At 40.4% G+C, this 19,674-nt stretch overlaps 1 protein-coding gene across 8 annotated transcripts in view; it reads left to right on the plus strand.

Annotated features, from left to right (window-relative positions):
• TRIP12 (thyroid hormone receptor interactor 12) overlaps positions 1 to 19,674 on the plus strand; it is a 78,761-nt gene that overhangs the window by 30,460 nt on the left and 28,627 nt on the right. For 4 of the 8 annotated variants that reach the window (XM_075269033.1, XM_075269035.1, XM_075269037.1 and 1 more), the window contains 7 exons: positions 11,727 to 11,832; positions 13,557 to 13,690; positions 15,462 to 15,545; positions 17,714 to 17,809; positions 18,067 to 18,215; positions 18,302 to 18,337; positions 19,537 to 19,632. In XM_075269033.1, the coding sequence (XP_075125134.1) occupies positions 11,727 to 11,832; positions 13,557 to 13,690; positions 15,462 to 15,545; positions 17,714 to 17,809; positions 18,067 to 18,215; positions 18,302 to 18,337; positions 19,537 to 19,632 (701 nt within the window). Of the gene's footprint in view, positions 1 to 11,726; positions 11,833 to 13,556; positions 13,691 to 15,419; positions 15,546 to 17,713; positions 17,810 to 18,066; positions 18,216 to 18,301; positions 18,467 to 19,536; positions 19,633 to 19,674 lie in introns of those variants that run through there. The other 4 variants (XM_075269032.1, XM_075269034.1, XM_075269036.1 and 1 more) reach the window with 2 other exon arrangements.

Genomic DNA, 19,674 nt, shown 5'->3' on the forward strand with positions numbered 1-19,674 from the left:
TTGGCTGATTAGAAATTAAGTGTTAACGAGCAGTTGGACAGGTGTACCTAATAAAGTGGCCGGTGAGTGTAAGTCTCTATTCTGCAATATAGGCTCATATGACTTGTTATTGATAGTCATCCTACTTTCATAGGCCTTGTTGCAAAATGTTTGGAAGTCTTATACACAATATTACAATGTCCATTATAAAGCTTCTAATACTAAGAGTGTGATAAGTATTAAAATATATCACTGTACAATATACTATTATTGGAGCAAAGTGTTATATATGTAATATCACTGATCAGAAAACGGCAAGAATTGTAAATTTGCACTATAGATGCAATAACCATCCTGAGAGAGGAATCGCATAAAATTGGCAGAAAATGCATGGAGGAAAGGATAAAAAAAAAAAAAACACAAACCCTCACAGAACTGGCTGGGAAGTTATATATAGCTGCCAGGACCAATTGTCCGAGTGAATCTGTTCCTTCACATGGGAGCCATGCAGTTCAGACTTAAATGTGGATTTTTTTCCAGCAATAAAATGATGCTGTACTGTTAAGTATCTACAAAAAAAATATGCGTCAAGGTCACTATAAGGGTGCATTCACACTGAATAAACGCTAGCTTATTTTGTAGAGTAAAATTACACTTGTAAATTTTGCTATCCCATTGACTTCAATGACATTTTACAGGCGTATTTTTACACTTGTAAAAAAATATCATTGAAGTCAATGGGATAGCAAAATTTACAAGTGTAATTTTACTCTACAAAATAAGCTAGCGTTTACTCAGTGTGAATGCACCCTAAAACAGATCTGTGTGATGTAAATAGTGAACATTAATTGTTCAAAATTATACCAAATGCAGAGACCTTTTACCTTTTAGTACAAAGTTGTTTGTATAATTGAAAGCTCTGCAAAGCCCCATTCACACGACCGTATTTTGCAGGTCCATAATTTACCACAATTGTGTATTCACACGGTATTAGGGTTAATTTGCAATGTTGGTACTTTATGATAAATTAGTGGCTTTTGGGTTGCGGTTTGGGCACTCCATCTCAAAAAGGTTCCCCATCACTGCCCTAGGAGAGGGACTCCATGCTTGTGCTGTCTTTGTATTTAAAGCAAAGACCCTAGTGGGCAGTTGAAATTTTTTTGGAGAGTTGGTAAAATCCCTTAAAGTGCCAGATTTATCTGTATTTGTTCACATTATTAGCCTCCAGTGTCTTATTCAACTCGTATTAGTTGTATGTATTCCATCATTATTTATTTTTTTGTCTTTGTACAAATTATGGCACTGGACTTTGGAGGTTGTGTCAGTGCAAAAAAAAACTCGCCACCATCAAAGTAAAGTGATTAATTCTATTATAGTCATCTGGGTTGTAAAACTGGATACAAAGCTTGTTGTATGTTTAATAGGAATCCTGTCTCTAGTGTTTCTGAAAGATAAGAAAAATTTTACTCAGGGATCTTTTTAATCTTGTCATTTTAAACTAGCTTCTCTACTACTTTAAGATGAAAACCTTCCCCTAGCAGAGGTTTCCCTGTGTTTTATATATGTGATGTATCACTGGCCTTGGGCTGGGTTCACACTGGGTGTTTTGTTTAGGTTTTTCAGGTGTTTTGTAAACACAATTGAAATACCCCTGTCTGAAACTGGCATGCATTTTCTATTAGACATGTAAATGAAGCATTGTCTGCACACAATGACCACATTAACATATTAAGTCTCCTATTTTGTGCAGCCCCTGCTTGCTTGCTTTCTTTGTGATGGTTAATTGAATAATCCACGTGTGTGTGTGTGTGTGTGTGTGTGTGTTTTTGTTTTTTTTCTGCCATAAAAACTTAAATATAACACCCTGTGAGAACCAAGCCTAAGGGCTAGTTCACATGGGGATTGTGACTACGTGTTTTGGTCCTGATTTAAATGCGGGAAGCCGTGTCAGAATAGGACCAAAATGCGCCTGCTGCGACAGTCGCAGCTTCCCGCTCCAGAGTAGGCCCAAATGAATGGGCCTAGTCTGGATGGTGCTGCCGGGGCTAAATCAGCTGTGGAATCCGCCTGAAGAAAGGGCATGTCGCTTTTTTTCCCGCTAGCGGGAACAAATCTCTAGCAGAAAAAAGAACGTTAGCAGTCTGCATAGACCTCTATTGTGAGGGGGCAAATTTTGAGGAGGATTCAGCGCCAAAATCCACCCCCTCTTGCTCTGTGTGAAGGGTGACCATACATAGTGCTGGCTAATCAGCAGTGAGCTCCACAATGAGGGCGCCGGCTCACGTAGCCATACAGATATACGGCCATCAATGATCCCAAAAATAAAAAGTGTCTGAGTTGCATTTTGACTTCTTTAGAATAACAAGTATAGTTAGAAAATTACTTTGTATTTATATTTTTAATTTGTTTTCATTAAAAAACAAAAACACTGCGCCCAGTTTTCCTGAAAGTCAGCTGATCTTGGAAAGTATATTTAAAAAAGGAATTTCTCAGTTTTGATGACAAAATGGGAAGAGATTAGATAAAAAGGAAGGAAGGATATTAGAAGAGGAATTGGTACAAATACCAGTTTATAGCTGTTATTTCAGAAGCCTCAGATTTTCCTGAATGTCCTTGTTCTGCCTTTTGTGGGATTTTACATAGCCAAGGAATTGCTCTTTATTTTGGAGAAACTATCTGAGCTTCCTGAAAAGTGTGAGCTAGCAGGTGTTTACCATAGAGAGACATGTCCTTATTGTACACGCATGGTAAAGCCACTGCTAGGACAGCAGCTGAAGGCCGCAAACATGTGCAGAGTGGAAGTATGTGAGATTAATAGTCTCAGGATGAGTGTGTACTATATGCAGCCTAAACACTGTACGGAGGATGGGAGTGCATTGTGACTCAGTCCGGCCTCTCTCTTTGTGTGGCATTTACATAGCAGACAATAACCTGTAGGACTGGATCATTACTAGTGCTTTGTTCCTGGCTCCAGTCTTGTGTGATCTCAGTCACTCCTGTGCTTGTTCTGGGGAAGGCTCTCTAGCATTGCAGCTGTACATGGATCAAGTGGGGAAATTCTTCTAATGTGTGGCTTGTGGTTGCTTCTCTTTATGTGGCATGTGTACAGACTTTCCACCCCTGTAGCTGCTCCGCTCTTGGTAAGTAAAAGCGTCCATTTGCTTAAGCTCTATCTCTCCTCTTCCTGTACAGACACCTGTATGCTTAGCTGAGAATGTATATGTATGGGGTGGGAGAGAGGGCTCTGCTGACCGGCTACCTCATGTCCTGGCAACACAAGGATCCACCATGGAGAATTTCCACACACAAGCCTTTTTTTAGGCCTTGTTAGGAGGCCCCTTGATGTCTTTTCTCTGGACATTGCAGTAATGTTTTGGCCTGCTTTCAGTGGATGATTGGTAGTTGTATGGACATGCTGGATGACCAGTGTTTTTATTTGTTGATATGCCAGTATAAGCCTAAAGTGTGTGCAGAAACTTGTGGATGATTTATACCTGTCCAGATATTCTTATATATTCTACTGGACTACAGGATTGAGATGCAAGAAGTGCACTTTTACAGTCCCCTGAGAGCAGGGGGTCTCGGGATCTATCTGAGAACTCTTAGACCTAGCACTCTGTGCCTTAGAGTATCATGAGCCGATAAGTTCTACCTATGGATGGAAGTTATCAGACACATATAGTACTGTACAGGGATAAAGGAATATGGATGTGAGAAGTACTGCTTAGTGTAGGATTTGATATGTCAAGGCCTGCTGCAATATTTCCATGGAGGGTCTAAATTTTTACAGTAAGGCCGTGTTCAGGTTTGGTGGATTTGTTGTGTGTTTTTAATGCAGGTGGAAATTGTAGTTCAATCTGAATGGTGGAATGTACAATCCATTCATTTTCAGGAGGAAAAATATCTGCACATATTTAAGGGCATGTTTTAAATAAGTGGTTCTCAACCTGTGGTAAGTGTACCCCATGGGCATGCATCATAGCTGGGCACCATTACTTTGGAAGGAGGCAGATTTAGTGAGTTCTGATGCTTCTCACGGGTTAGTATTTGAAGATGGGGGCCCAGTGGCTTCCAATAAAGCCGAGCCAACCCAAGACTTTGAGTTAAGGGGATGGTCTCCTCTACAGTAACCAAATAAGACAAATGGCTCCTGATCTATGATCTAATGAGTGAAAGGCTGGTTAGAAGCTAAATGACCCTCAGACCTTTAGAGTGTGTCTGGGATAGGTTCCCACACAAGCTTGATCTGCAATCCGCACTAGTTTTTGTTTGCTAGTTCTGGTCAGGAGTGGGATCTATCACGTTCTAGACTCCACAGTGTCCATTGGGAGTAGACAGTGAGAACTTTTTTCAAAAAGGGGGTACTTGGCTTGAAAAGGTTGAGGAACACTGGTCTAGATAATCCACAACCTGCCTGTTATGTTGAACACGCTATAAAAAAATTCACCTTTATGCCTTGGTGAAATCTGAATTCCACGTTTGTCTGGAGCAATTTTATCTGTAAGAGATCTCCTGACTGTAGTAAAATATTGATTCAGGGGCTGGTGCTTTACTTTGCACGCCTTAGGGTATTCCTTTTATTATCTGTTTATATGTTTTGAGCAGGGTGTTTTATTCTAGAGACAAAACCACTATTGGAATGTGATGGATGTGACTTGTTCATGGATATTTGAGCGCAGTGTGATCTTATGTTATTGATTATAATGGTGTCTGACATGATAAAAGCTTTATTACAACTTGCCCCTTAATGTTGTGTACACTTTGTTCTATCACCCAACATGCAAATGTTTTGATTGGTGTGAAGTATTGTCATCAGATGGAACAGAGTTCTTAAAGGGACCCTGCAGCATGAATAATGTAGCCCAGTCTGCAAAAGCATGTTATAGAGCAGCTAAAACAGTCACTATGATTTTTCATTGATCCATTGAAAGCTCTTTCTGTGTTCATATCAGTGACTGGAATCCTTCCTTCCATGGCTGTGCAGACAGAGATCACAAGTACATTATAAGGGGCTGCCATATGCCATAAGGGGCTCTCCCTTTTCTCAGGTTCACACTACCATTATTTAATGTCCATCGCAAATGAGAGCAACAAACATTAAGTGAAAGATGCAGACAAAGCCCCCTTCACTGAGTGTCTGTCTGCATTCACCAATGTAAGAAACATGGCAGAAACTTTGTAAATCATTGTACGTGTTTACGTGTTTTTTTTTTTTTTTTTCTATATATATATTTTGTTTCTGGTGTGTGTATTTTTTTGTTTTGTTTTTTCATTCATCAATGAGAATGCATACAGATGGAGGAGGCTCTTTCTGTGTCCATTACTCTGCTACTGTTTAATCTCTGTTGTAGTCACCCTATCACTGATGACCGCAACAGACACTACCAGTAGTGTGAACGTAGCCTAAAGCTCCATGAACATGTCCATGATGATATGACGTTCACATGGCATTTATGCCTTTCACAGACCCAAACATTTCAATTAATGAGCCTAGGCCGCAAATGGACAGGAATAGTACCTGTACTGACTCTTGCCCTTGAGCACACGGAACGTGATACATCGTCATGTGTATGGGACTGTAAAAGAAGTATTGGACAGAGTGCTAGCCATTATGGGTCATGTGCATGGAGCTTTAGTGTATCATTTATTCAGTCTAATAAGGTTGCTATATCACAGCATCTCTTTTTACTCATGTTAACTAGAGTTGGGTTTTCTGCCCCAATGAAAATGACCAACATTGATTAAAAAAAGATCTCTACTTGGGTGTACAGCTGTAGATGCGTACTACAGACTTTAGCATTTTGTTATAAGTTTTTTTATGAATAATCTTTAATAAAAATATTAATAAGCTAGAATGGTGTGAATTTTGCTTCATAGTCTGCAGTTGAAGTGACGTAAAATACATATTGTATGACCCCCATCCTTGGGCATCATAAAGTCTCCTCATAGTCCTTGCGAAGCGGCCAGCTCTCTCTAGAAGCAGCTGCTGGTATATGAGACTAGACTAGAAGATGTACGATATTGCTTTAATAAGATACTGTATATACTGGAGTATAAGCTGACCCCAATATAAGCCGAGGCCTCTAATTTTACCACAAAAAACTGTGAAACCTTATTGACTCGAGTATAAGCCTAGAGGGGGAAATCCACCATTGCAGATAAAAAGTCTGGTCATGCGCATTACAGCTTAGTAACTCCATGAGGATCGTTGTAATAGCAGTTAACCCCATCATGTCCATCACATTAACCCCCTGTGTGCCTTACATAAGAGTTACTGATATGTGGCACATATGTGGGTAATAATTAGGTATCTTCATAGTTAAGGTCGTGTATTAATACCCCCATGTGTCTCACATATTAGTAACCCTTATATGGGGCACACAGGGGTTAATATGAGGGACATGATAGGGTTAACTGTTATTAATGCTAGGCACATGGATTTACTGAAACTAAATTAATAACCCCAAATGCCTAACATTACTAATAGTAACCCCAGCAGGTACCTGTGTATTACTTTCTCTTTACTGTAGCTTCCTCTCCTCCATACAGAGACATCTTCTATAAGACATAATGAATCCTGCACATAATGGTCGCTGACTTATCTGCAGATGTTACATCCTAGTGGCTACAGGACCTTTGAAGATATCAGTCACATGACCTACATGACAAGCCAATCACAGAGTAGTAGCACTAAAGGACCTCCCCTTTGTTTAATTTATGCAGGTCCTTGCAGATCTCTGTGCTCTGTGACTCGAGTAGAAGCCAAGGGGAGCTTTTTCAGCATAAATACTGTGCTAAAAAAGTCAGCTTATACTTGAGTATATGCGGTATATTACAAAGTTTCTTATACACCCATGCGATTCATTTGCGGACAGTTATCTTATATTTGGTTGTACGCATTAACGCCTATGCAATATATGCTGTACTGTTATGGTAGATGTCAGGGCTTTAACATGATGCCCGCTCATAAGCCGTGCACGCACCGCCGCTGTGGGGTCTCTGCCCTGATCAGACACTTCTAACATAGCAGTCTCCGATCACAGACTTTTAACCACTCCGATGCCATGGTCAGAGGCTACCAAAGTGACTACTTTCACTTTCCTTTTGATGTTCAGTAACAGAACAACTTTCCCATGGGGAGATCTCTGGAGCCGTTCCATTACCATGGTAGCCGGGAGACTTCTGTACGTTCCAAGACCTGCCATATATGTGGGGTTTTTCCATGAACATAACCATATTTAATTTTGTAGGCAATTTTAAGTTTATTTTTGCAAATATAAATAATTTAAAAAATTTGTGGTATTTTTAAAGATTTTCTCTAATCATTGTGGTGCTGACAGTCTCTTGTCTCAATCGGATACAAATGGATAGGACCATAAATGCAGGAACTATGGACTAAGCCCATTCATTTGGGCCTAATCCGGAGCGGTAAGCCGCGACGGCATATGCACCGTGGAATTCCTGTGTGAACTAGCCCTAAAACCCAGACATGGTTATTGTGTCCGGGTTATCTTCTCATACATATAGTGTCGCTGCCTGATAAACCAGCCACAATAAGGAAATCGTGGCTGTGGATCTAACAAATGCCAGACCAGGGAAAGTTCCTGCATTCATAGTGCTGACAGTCTGTTGTCTTGATCGGTTGCCAATGTATAAGACCATGAACTTGTCAGTAACCCAGTCATGATTTCCTTATTGTGGTCGGCTTATCAGGCAGAAGACACTACATGTATGCATTCGGGCCATTCCTTTTCACCTATCCGCATGAAATATGCGGAGAGAAAAGTCCTGCAGCACTTTTCTCTTCGTGTTTGTCATGCGGAAACTATACAGACCCCATTATAGTCTATGGGTTCCGCAGGTTTCCCCCCCATAATGCAGATTAGGTTTCTGTTCGGGGGGACGGGGGCCCAAGCAGACTCCATGAATGAAAACCCGAACACAGATGTGAATCGGGCCTAAGATGGTTTAAAAAAAAAAAAAAAAAAAAAAAAAAAAATCTTTGAAATTTTTGCACATAATTAAAACTCTGTAAATTTGTAAACTTTTAATTGTCTACAAATATGGTTTTCGCTGGGAAACCCTTAACAGTTACAAAGATAGTTTATTAAGTTACAGGGTTTTCTTTTCAGCTTCTTTATTAAAAATATATAAAATTTCAATTCAATCCCTTTCCCTAGATCATTTTATTGTAAAGAAACTTAAATGACATTCCCAAGTCCCTAAAATTCCTAAACTATTAAAATTGAACACCATGGAGGGAAAATAAATCAAAATTACTTACTAGATTTTCTTTCTACCTTTTCGCCCTCCAATATCAATAAACATTACGCCTTACACAGCTCTGTAAACTGACTTGATATAGATGTGAAAATTAAATAGAAATATATTCTCATCGTGATCATACCAACCCTCAGATTAAAACTAAAAACCCAGTAAACTCTGTATATATAACTTGTATAAAAATGGCACAATTGTGTTTTTATTTCTTTTTTTTTTTTTTTTTTTTCGTTTACTTCATACCTTGTAAAAGCCATAATTTAAATCTGATGAGTTGTTTTTTTTTTTGTGTCCTCAAAGGGTTAATGGTAGTTTAATATTTGGGTGCTTTTGTGTCGTGGTGTTTTTGTTTTTTTGATACATGAGGTCACTTGTCTCGTCACATGTTTGCTGGTTAGTCAGTATTCCGAGGGGTTGTGCTAATTTGATTAGTATAGTTGTTTCTATTAAATACTTTTATAGGTTCTTAGTCCAGTCTAACCAGTATTTTGGCTGGGGAGTGGTCCACACATTCTTGGGTGATTGATTCCTCAGAATACAGGTTACTGTGTCACAAGGTTATCATTAGCTCATTCGTTTAGCATACCTTTAATTCTTATGGGATGCTTAAAGATCTGGGGGGGGGGGGGGGGGGTCTGTAGTTAATTTTACCCCTTAACAATCTACCTGTTTTGGCCCACAAGAAAAGCCCTTTAACTTTATTCTATAGGTTATGATGGTGCCAGTCCACGGGACTGTTCTGAGTTATATTTTGTTCAGTGTGGAGCTCTTGGACTAAACAGTCCATGGTGTACATTCACTGAATGGTGTCTCCACTGTCAGAAGAGCGGGTCTTACAGCCTGTGAGCTATGCCCCCGACCACAGTAAAAGGAGATGGAAGAGTATTGTCAGTGGGCACATTCCTCGTAGCCCAGTAATGACACTGAGCTGTAAGGCCCACATTTCTGACAGTGGAGGGATATCGGCACCAAAACAAACAGCACTGTTATCTCTGGAACCGTCATAGCTGACTAGGGATTTCTGTCAGCTTTGCTTGTATGCACCCTGGTGCCAAAGATATCTGTGCCATTTGTTTCGGCACTGATATCGCTCCACTGTCAGAAGGGCAGGACTTACAGCTTACTTTGTCATTGCTCGCTTGTGAAGAACTCAACCCCCCTGACAGTACTGTCAGGGTCGTACCTCACAGACCAGTGATGACCGTGAGCTGTAAAGCCCGTCCCTCTGACAATGGAGGGATATAAGTGCCGAAATGGACTTCAGCGCATTTGTGGTATTCTATTCCGATAGAAATTGAACAATGTCAGAGAACGTGAACTGTCCTTTTTAATGCTGAATTTAATAAAACGGATGTCACGTTGGCCTTCACTGTCCTGTGAATATAACTTTAGTCCAGAGGGTTTTACAGAATCTGTTGTCGGTCTCTTTTGTCGTTGTTGTCATGCATACCTTGTATGAATTCAGATTACTGTCATGCCATAAATTACGGATTAGACATTTTTCTTTAAAATTGGTCATTTGTTGTCACTACTTTTTAGTGGTGTTTGTGGTTGAGGTTTCAGTCTGATGCTACCTTGTATCAATACTGTTACAACACCACACGCTGCCTTGGGTCTAAGGCTAGGTTCACACCTGCGTTTAGGGGGTTCGCTTGGGGAACCCCTTCCTCCCAAAGCCTAACTCACACATAAAAAAAATTAAAAAAAAATCAGTTACTTTAGGAAACCTCTGGACCCCTTAGACTATGATGGATTTTGTGCGGTTTCTGCCCGAAAAATGCGTAGTGAAAAACGCTGCAAAGAGGGTGACGGAATCCCTAAACGTAGTGCAAGCGCTGGTGTGGAGCACCATAAGGCCTTATTCTCACTTAGAGGTGATTCTGCAGTTTCCACTTTGCCTCTTCAGCTGTGAACCCATTTTCATGTAAATTTTCATAAGTAAATGAGTGGAAAGGTGCTTTGCTTCGAAGCTGAATTACACAGACCTATTTGGATGTTGTAGCATCACCTCTGCAAGGTATTGGTTAGGGTTATAACCGATTTACTGCTGACACACTCCCTTTAAATAGGTGTGTGATGTGCCCATGGGATAAAAAGAGACCTGCTTTATTTTTGGTCCAAGTCTGTGGGTGAATGAAAATCACACAGGGCACATACGCCATCCATGGACTGTCTGCTTTTTCACAGTTTCAACAAGTGAAAATAATAGCAATTTGTTGTTCCACTTTTCACAGTTATGAATAATAGATCAACCATGGACAAAACATGTCCTTAAAATCAATAGGACCATGTAGACATACTTTGTCTTTGGAGAAGGAAAACAGATGTGTGAATAAGTCTCAAGTTTTATTCTTGTTTATCCATGAGCGTTGTTTGGGCTTAGTACACTGTCCGCACCATTCTCCATGTTAGCGGTTACTGTTTTACTATCACTTTCAGAAGATTTAAGCGACTGACTGGAATGTATTTAGCCAAATGCAGACAGCTCTGTATAATGTGTAGTAGCTGGACTGCAATAACATGGCATGGTCAGTACACTGTATCTGCTTCTGGCTCATACACTGTGCTTGGGAATGGCTGGCAGTGAGGCTGCCAAGTGTCCCATCTAAGATCTCTGGGGGGTTTATGATCTATTCTAAGAATAGATCAATATCTACTCATAGAGAACCCCTTCTAATATCTGATTTATTGTAGTTATCCTCATTATACTCCAAGTACATCTCTTAATTTACAATTTAATACATGCTCTTAATGGCTCGCTGGGGAACCAAGAAATTCGCTGGTGGGCTCAGGTTCTGGTCCAATGATTCAGAAGTCAGTCCCACTGCAGGGGACTTTGTTAACCAGTCCATAAGACGATGACCCAAGTGACAAGACATTGGTTACAAACAACTTGTTAGACATTAGTAGTTATATGTTCTATAAAAAATTAAGAGTAGACATGCTCATGTTTTGTATAGATGGGAGGTGGGCCTGAGGATCAACCGTCTGACACCATTTATACATATTTCTAGTGCAGCTAATCCTTGAATGACTTAATGGTTGTGAATTTTTCTCCATACACAGCATGTTGGTTGCACATGTTGTCCATGTTATCTACTCTTGAGACTAAGGATGTGTTCAGATATTGTAGATTTGGGTTTAAAAACATCACTTGGTGTTTAAACTGATGTATTTATTCCACCATGGTTTTATGATGATCTAGTTCTGACAGCGATACAGGTAAACTTATAATGTAAATGAGCAATTTTTAAGTTTTTAACCATACCTTTATTACCATGTCAGAATATACATTTTTAGAATTTTTTTTTTTTTTTTTAGCACTTACAAGCAGTTATTAGCAATGCCCAGATCCATTCCCTTGTAATTTTTTTTTTTTTAATTAAATGGTAATGATCTTACTCTGAAATATATAATAGTTATTTGCTTTTCAATTTTTTTTATTTTTTTTTCTTTTCCCCATTCAGATTTGAGAAAATCTACTAAGAAGCGCAGTGAGTCGCCGCCTGCTGAGCTCCCCAGCCTGCGGCGGAGCACAAGACAAAAGACCACGGGCTCCTGTGCTAGCACCAGGTATGTCTGTTTTGCTTAAAGGTTTAGAGACTAAAATTAAAGGGGGTCTTACAGGCAAAAAATGTTGTTTTTTTTAAACGGTCTTAGTGTAATTAATGGGTTAAATGCACACATATACCTTTTAGGAGTGTTTTGAGTAATTTCTGGGAGCTCGTGGTACCTTCTTCATTTGTTTACATGGTTCACCTTCCTGCTATGTAACTTCCACGCTAACACCTCTCACCTCACTCCTCCTTCTCCTCTCCCTTCTTCCTCTCTCCCTCCTTCCTCTCTCCCTCCCATACACCTCCTCCTTGTCTCTCTCTATCCCAGCCACTACTAACTCTTCCCAACCTACTCAGCCCAACCTATGACCCCATTACTTTCCTCTCTTCCTTCCAGTCTTCCTCCTGCGGGACGGCCTCTCCTTCTTTTCTGCATGCATTCGCGCACTCTTGTCTCAGCTCTGCTCTGTGCTCTGCAGCCGACAATCCACCTCTACTGCGCAGGTGTGGGAGCTGCGCAGTAGAGGTGGGTTGTCGGCAGCAAAGTAGTGTTGGGAGAAGCAGTGGCAGTCAGAAAAAGAGGAGCCTTCCCACAGCAAGAGACCTGGAAGGTAAGTATGATTTGGGGAGGAGAGAATAGTAATAATGATTCCTTTCCAGAAACTGGGAAATGGATAGTCACCGGATAACCAGAAAGTGTCCCTGATGCGGTCACCTGACCGCCCCAGGGATATGCGTAAATTTACATTTTTGATTGTTATTTAGAAAGTAGGATGGAAGAGGGTGTTTAGATTAGTGTAGGGATTTCCATTTTCCTCGAACAACTCCTTTAGATGTGTTTCAAAGCTCAAATGGTTCTTAAGAAAGTTTATTTTAAGGCTGTGACCCTACGTTGCGGAAACCCAGCTTTTTTTTGTTGCAGATTTTGCTGCAGTTTTTTGAGCCAAATCCAAGAATGCCTACAAAAGGAATGGAAAATATCTAGGAAGTTCTTCTACTTCAGCCTTCTCCTCAATCCACTCTTGGATTTGACTCAAAAATATATTGCAAAATCTGCAACAAAAACGCTGCATTGTTGCAATGTGGGACTTCAGCCTAAAGGGGTTTTCTAGGCGTTAAATATTGGTAACCTATCCTTAAGATAAATCTCTGGGACCTCCACCAATCAGATTGCTGAAGAGACTTCTAGTTTCGGGTGAGTGCTGTGGACCCTTCACTGAATGCCAGGTACAGTGCGTAAGGGGCTGTGCTTGAGACTGAGGAGCAAAACAGACCACATGACAAACTACTGTGTTCTGTGTTGTCACTGGCTTGTAAAGTGGAAGTGGCCTTCTTACTAGTGAAACAGATCTCTAGGGTCAGATATCGATGTCCTAAGGATAGGTCATCAATATGTAAGTCCCGAAAATTCCCTTAATGACATGCTAAGGGGGGAAAAGGGAGCAGACAAAATGTGATAAGAATATGTTGGTGTGTCGCATGGAAGTGTTGTGGGGGAAGTGCTGCATAACCAGGTTTGTCATGTTAGGAATTTTAGATATAGATCACAGTTATTAATAATACCACAGTATCATGTATGGTGATTTCTGCAGTGCCTGGATTGATATGACTCATTTGCCTTTATATGTGTCTAGATTAAGTTTACATTGTTGTCTTGCACAAATATAGGACATCACATTCTCTCCTTTGACAGTATAGATTCTTTCATAGTTTTTTTTTTTTTTTTTCCTTCTATATCAGTCGGCGAGGCTCTGGCCTGGGCAAGCGAGCAGCAGCTGAAGCTCGCCGACAGGAGAAGATGGCAGATCCTGATAATCAGGAGGGGGCCAATTCTTCGGCTGCACGCACAGATGATACTGCCCAGGGAGCTGCAGGTAAGATATTGTTTATATTGTGTTTTAGATGCACAGGAGGTTGGGCTAGGTTATACATTGGGGAATATGGGTTACGATTATGTATCAGGTCTTATTTGGGCATATTTCCTTTTGAAAGTTGCTTCTAGCTTTCACATATCTTTTTCACTTAAGAATGGGTTGTGGTTTTTGGCTCCCCTAGATCTCCCAACCTCTCTAAACATACATGACATCACTTGCATTTAAGAGGTTGCTACCTAAAGGCAACCCCGTCCTTATGTCCCAGATATAACCGAGAATTGTTTGAACAGATATGGCAGACTCAAATGGGCAGATTTTTTAATGGTCTAAAAGCAAAACTATCTAAATTGCCCATAGTAACCAATTGCTATGCAGCTTTCATTTTTCAAGAACAGAATACAAAATGAAAGCTGCGTTGTAATTGACAATTGTGTTTTTAGTCTGGTTTTATCTGCCCTAAACTGTCCTTGTTACATAAAGAGCCATCTAAATGACTGCCATGTAATGCTACACTTCTTCTCTGCAGGAGAAATAACTGGCTTCCCTCAGATCTTTGTCAGATCAGAAAATCCCTTAGGCTAAGGCCTCATGTTGCGGAAACACAACTTTATTTTGATGTTGTTTTTTGAGCCAAAAAAGCGTATTGAGCAGAAGGGAGAAGTATAAGACCTTCCTATATATTTCCCATTCCTTTTGTAGCCATTCTTCGACTCAAAAAACTGCAGCAAAATCTGCAACAAATTCCGCAATGTGTTACCTCCGCCTTAAAGGGGTATTACCATAACCCTTGTTCACCAACCTGCAGGCTGTGTGCTCTGTTCACTTCCTGGTTTTCTCGGCACATTGGTGGGCGGGGGTTTCACTTGCTCTGCTATGTTTGAAGTCAGTAATTAGAGATTGGTTGTAAATGCATTACCACAGTATGAAGCTGATGTAGCAGAGCTGGATTTTAGTCAGTTTTGTAATACATACAGAGGTACCGGACTCCTTATCTCAGCCCTTATCAGCCAAATTCAATTAAACCGACTGATAAGAGCTCAGAAATGCCAGACTTCTCACCTCCCCTATCTGAGGAGCTCCCATTACTTGTTAGACATACACAGCTCAGAGCTGCTCCCAGCACTCAGCCCCTCCCTCCCCTTCCTGAGAGCAGGCAGCTACATCACTGAGGGACTGAGCAGATAAGCCCCATGGTCATAGAATCCCATGTAAACAATGAAGTGAATAAATTAAGATATCAGCCAAACAAAGTAGTTTTGATAAAGCAATGTATTTAGAAAAAGTCTTAAATCCACATAAGCTAGCCGTATAGATGGGATCCTTGCTATGAGACAACCCCTTTAAATGCAACAATCCTTATGTTAAAGTGATCCTCCATAATGGTTAAAAATGTGTACATGATGTATGTATATACATGGCCTTGTTATTGTCTGCACAATATCTAATGAGCCAGTGAACTTTCTGTAGAGTTGTCTTTTGTGTTGACCTGAAGTGTATTAAATTTACCTGACACAACAGTGTTACAAGTGGCAGGTGTGATGTTACCTCACAAGCGCACTCGTATTACTGCAAGGCTGGAATACATTACAAGTAAAAGGGTGTTCTAATATACTGAATATTTTGTATCTTGCTCATTCTTTCCTGCATTTCTTCCATACATATAATCATGAAGGACGTGCTAAATAAGCTTTTAATATTATTATAATAGCATGACTTACAACTTTAACAGGAACAACTGGCGAAAGATCTTCATCTCTTCTCTCCCCTCCAGCCTCTAGCTCTGTAGCTGGTGCTGTGGGGATGACGACATCTGGAGAAAGTGAGAGCGATGACTCTGAAATGGGGAGACTACAAGGTAACAAAGGACATACACCGCACTCTTCATCATTCATGTTCAGGCATTTCGATGACTTGTGCTGATTTATATAGTCTCATGTTTGTTGTCAACGGACTCCACTCCTTAAAACACCAATTGGCTTGGAGATTTTCCTGACAGCCTTTTGTTTTATTCAGTGGTGTGTCCACCAGGCTTAGGTTCAGAAATGTGCCAGTTGTAAAAGTTAGCAGTCGTAGCCGCATAGCATTAGGAGGAGGTAATGCACTGCTGTTTAATCCTTGTAGAGGGCTTTTGCTTGTGATAAAGCGAGCCATATATAGCAGCACACCATCCCAATTATAGTAACAATTAAGTTACAAAAACTGTAATAAGTGGCAAATGGTTCTAAAAAGTATTTTCCAGTATCTTGTAAAGTCACGTCAAAATATACTTGTATGATGTGTTAGCTGTTCAAGCAAAGAACGGTGGATGAGTTTTATTTCTTGTATGGAAAATAATCACTTAAGGGCAGAGATTATAGAATGATTATGCAGATTGTATGGCGAATAAAAGTTGCAAATTGTGATGCACACCATATCTGTGCTTAAAATTTAACTATTCAACTTGCAACTTGTGAAAAGTGGGTGGGTTTCCACAATCTGGGAAATTGCAGATTTTGGGTTTTGATTTCCGAAACACAGGCAGACAAAGCTGTAGCAATTTTTTTTTTTTTTTTTTTTTTTTTTTCAAGAGCATACCGCTCTTGATTTGTAGATTGCTGCATTTCGCCAGAATGTGGTTTGAATTAAAATTGTAGTAAATTTCCCCAAATTATTTAAAGGAACAGAATCTTTAATACTGTTGTTACAATTTTGTAGTTGTGGGAGAGCATTTTAAGAGCTGGATTACAGCTTTCTTGAAGGGATGTTCCTATCTTGGATCTTAGTGGCATATCCATAGAAAATGCTGTAAATGATAGGCAAGATCCTTTGACCCATGATTAGGGAGCCATAGCAGAGAATGGATGGTAATGTGACCATGTATGTCTACATCTGTCCAATCACTGCTATAGGATTTACTGAAACAGCTAAGCTCATTCACTTGACTGTTTCTATGACTGCAATAGAAGTGAATAGCGGGTACCTTGCACATCAATGGCCACATCATTATTCATGTCTGACCTAAACACAGCTGCCTTTGGCCACCTTGCTGAGTAGACCAGAGGGCCCCTCCATGTAATTAGAGGCACCACAGACTGATCCCTTTTGTCTACCAAACAATTAATTATTCTGTGAAAATGCCATAAAGGTCTATTTTGGTAATATCCATTTAAAGGCGACCTTTCATGTCCTCAGGCACATGTGCTTTTATAAACTGCTAGAAAGCCGACAGTGTCCCGGGACAAAAGAAATATGTGCTGTTACCGATCTCTGTCCACAGTCAAAGGGCATTGCTGACAGTCTAGCTGGGCTGTGAGGAACGCCCTCCTGATAGTACTCGTCCATAGCCCTGTACTGTCAGAGGGGGTGTTCCTTACTCTCCAGCCATGACGCTAAGCTGTGAACTGAAAAAGGACTATTCTGTGGATGAGTACAGTCAGGAGGGGGTGTTCCTCACAGCTTAACGTCATCGCTGGGCGGTAAGGAACACCCCCTTTGACAGTACAGGGCTATAGACGAGTATTGTTGGGGGGTGTTTCTCACAGCCCAGCTAGACTGTCAGGAACACCCTTCTGATGGTGGGCTGAGATCTGTACTGTTATACTGTTGGATTTCTAGCTGTATATAAAACCGCTTGTGCCTGAGGACATGAAAGGTCGTCTTTAATGGCTAACAATGCAAAGTCTACACTGACATCATTCAAATGTGTTGTCCCAAACCATCATGGATCAAAGCAATGGACTAAAAAGCCGATAGAATCACTGATGCCGAGGTGACTGATGCAGATGGATCACCTATTTGCATCCTTCTCAATTACCTGTAATGTTAAAATCTAAAGCTAAAGGACTTTCTTCCATTGGAAAAATAGACAAGTCATCAATATCAGTCATTCTGTCAGCTTTTCACTTCATTGCCCTGATCCTATGAAAGGACAATGGATTTGTAAGAAAGCAGTGTGAACATGGCCTTAGAAATGTAAGTGTATAAAACATGGTTAGGTCTATATGTATGTCAAGCTAAGTTTTTAATCGTGTGTGTTATATACAGCTCTCCTTGAAGCCCGAGGCCTTCCTCCTCATCTATTCGGACCTCTTGGGCCGCGTATGTCCCAACTTTTCCATCGGACAATTGGAAGTGGAGCGAGTAAGTGAAGACCAATAATGCTTTTGCTATATAGCTGTGTGTGCTGGAACAGTTGTTTCATGTGAACTACAGGGGGTGGTAGTAGTGGACATGTATTGTGGTACTAAAAGGGCTGTCTGGGGTCTTATGAGGTTTACAGAACATTGTTCATTGCTTAAAATATCTGAATTCTCAGATCTTCAGAAACTTTTAATTGAGTAAATGTGTGAGGGGGCCCCATAACACAGAAAGGGACCTTACAAATCTTCTCTTTTCAGGCTCCAAGGCTCAGCAGTTGCTACAGGGTCTTCAGGCAACAGATGAGAGTCAGCAACTTCAAGCTGTCATTGAGATGTGCCAACTGTTGGTGATGGGGAATGAAGAAACACTTGGAGGATTCCCTGTGAAGAATGTAGTGCCTGCACTGGTAAGGATGGATCAAAAAATCCAATCTAATCTTGAATCCACTGTTGAATTTGAATGCTAACCTTGTATTTTTTCATGTCTTTGCAGATAACTTTGCTGCAGATGGAACACAATTTTGACATTGTAAGTGCTATCGTTTCCATGCTGGATTCAATTTACAGCTAGAAGCTGTCTCCTATTGCCTTGTCTTATTGATTTAGGTTAATTTCTCTCAACTGATCGTGAGTGATAAAATTAGGATTTTGGGTTCTTGAATTTTATAAATGTTCAGTGTTTTGATGTAGTGACATTGAAAGTGTAGCTGTCACTTTATTTTTATTGCATCGGCAGGGTAGGTGATTATATGAATTGTTGCTATATACTTTATTTAATTCTGCCTCCTTTTTGTTACAAAATAACCCCTGAGATTCTGTGCCTTTGAATACAGCAAAATGCTTTTTCTAGGTAGAATCCATACTCTTCCATCAGTACAATTGAGTACAGCTCTTATACAGGCCAGAGGCCCTCAGTGAGCCAAATACAGACTATATAGGGGTACTGTGTTATGGAAACCTATACACCTTTTCTGTCTCTTCAACCTACTCACAATCACAGACAGAACACTGACTATGTGACAGCAGCCTTGAAGGGGTTTTCTGGGTAAAAAAATATTGCGAGGTCACTAATATCAGATCTGTGGCGTCTGCCACCCCTATAGGCTACCTATTCTTACTCAGAGAATGGAATAGAAAGCGGACAACACTGTTGTCTTTGTAGTGGTGAAATGAAGTCACTGCAGCTTAGGTCTCATTAAAATGAATGGGAGCTGACCTGCAGTACCCTGATCTAGCCACTACACAGAGAACAGCGCTGTCTGGTTCTCATTTTATTCTGTGCATCAGCTTTTGAGAACAGCTAATCTATCGGGGTACAGGTTGTCAGACCCCCACTAACCTGCTATTAATGACATATTCTCTGGATAGGTCATCAATACTTTCAGCCCATAAAACCACTTTAATTTCCTGCTTATCTTTTTCTTTATCAAAACCGTTGTCTGACTACTCCAGAAACGACAGTAGGGGAGGCTGCTGCTCCAGTCAGTTGCAATGCAACCTGTAGAACTGTGTAGGGGAAGATGTCCTGGGACAAAATAGGATTGAAGAAAAGGAGAAAATGAAGAGCGTTAAGCTGGAATAGTTAAAAAAAATAAATAAATAAATTATATGTGCATGTTTGTGTTTAGCGTGCATTTAAGCAGAGGCTATAGAGTCTGTATCTGGTTATGTGTATAGAAGATCTATTCCATTTTGCAACTACATATTGTATTCACTGTGTTTCTATAGATGAACCATGCATGTCGAGCCTTAACCTATATGATGGAAGCACTTCCACGTTCTTCAGCTGTGGTTGTGGATGCTATTCCTGTGTTTTTAGAAAAGGTAAGAATCACCTTGTTTTGGTCGTACATATTTAAAGCAACA

Source organism: Leptodactylus fuscus, chromosome 3 (assembly GCF_031893055.1).
Source record: "Leptodactylus fuscus isolate aLepFus1 chromosome 3, aLepFus1.hap2, whole genome shotgun sequence".
Classification (NCBI taxonomy): Eukaryota; Metazoa; Chordata; class Amphibia; order Anura; family Leptodactylidae; genus Leptodactylus; species Leptodactylus fuscus.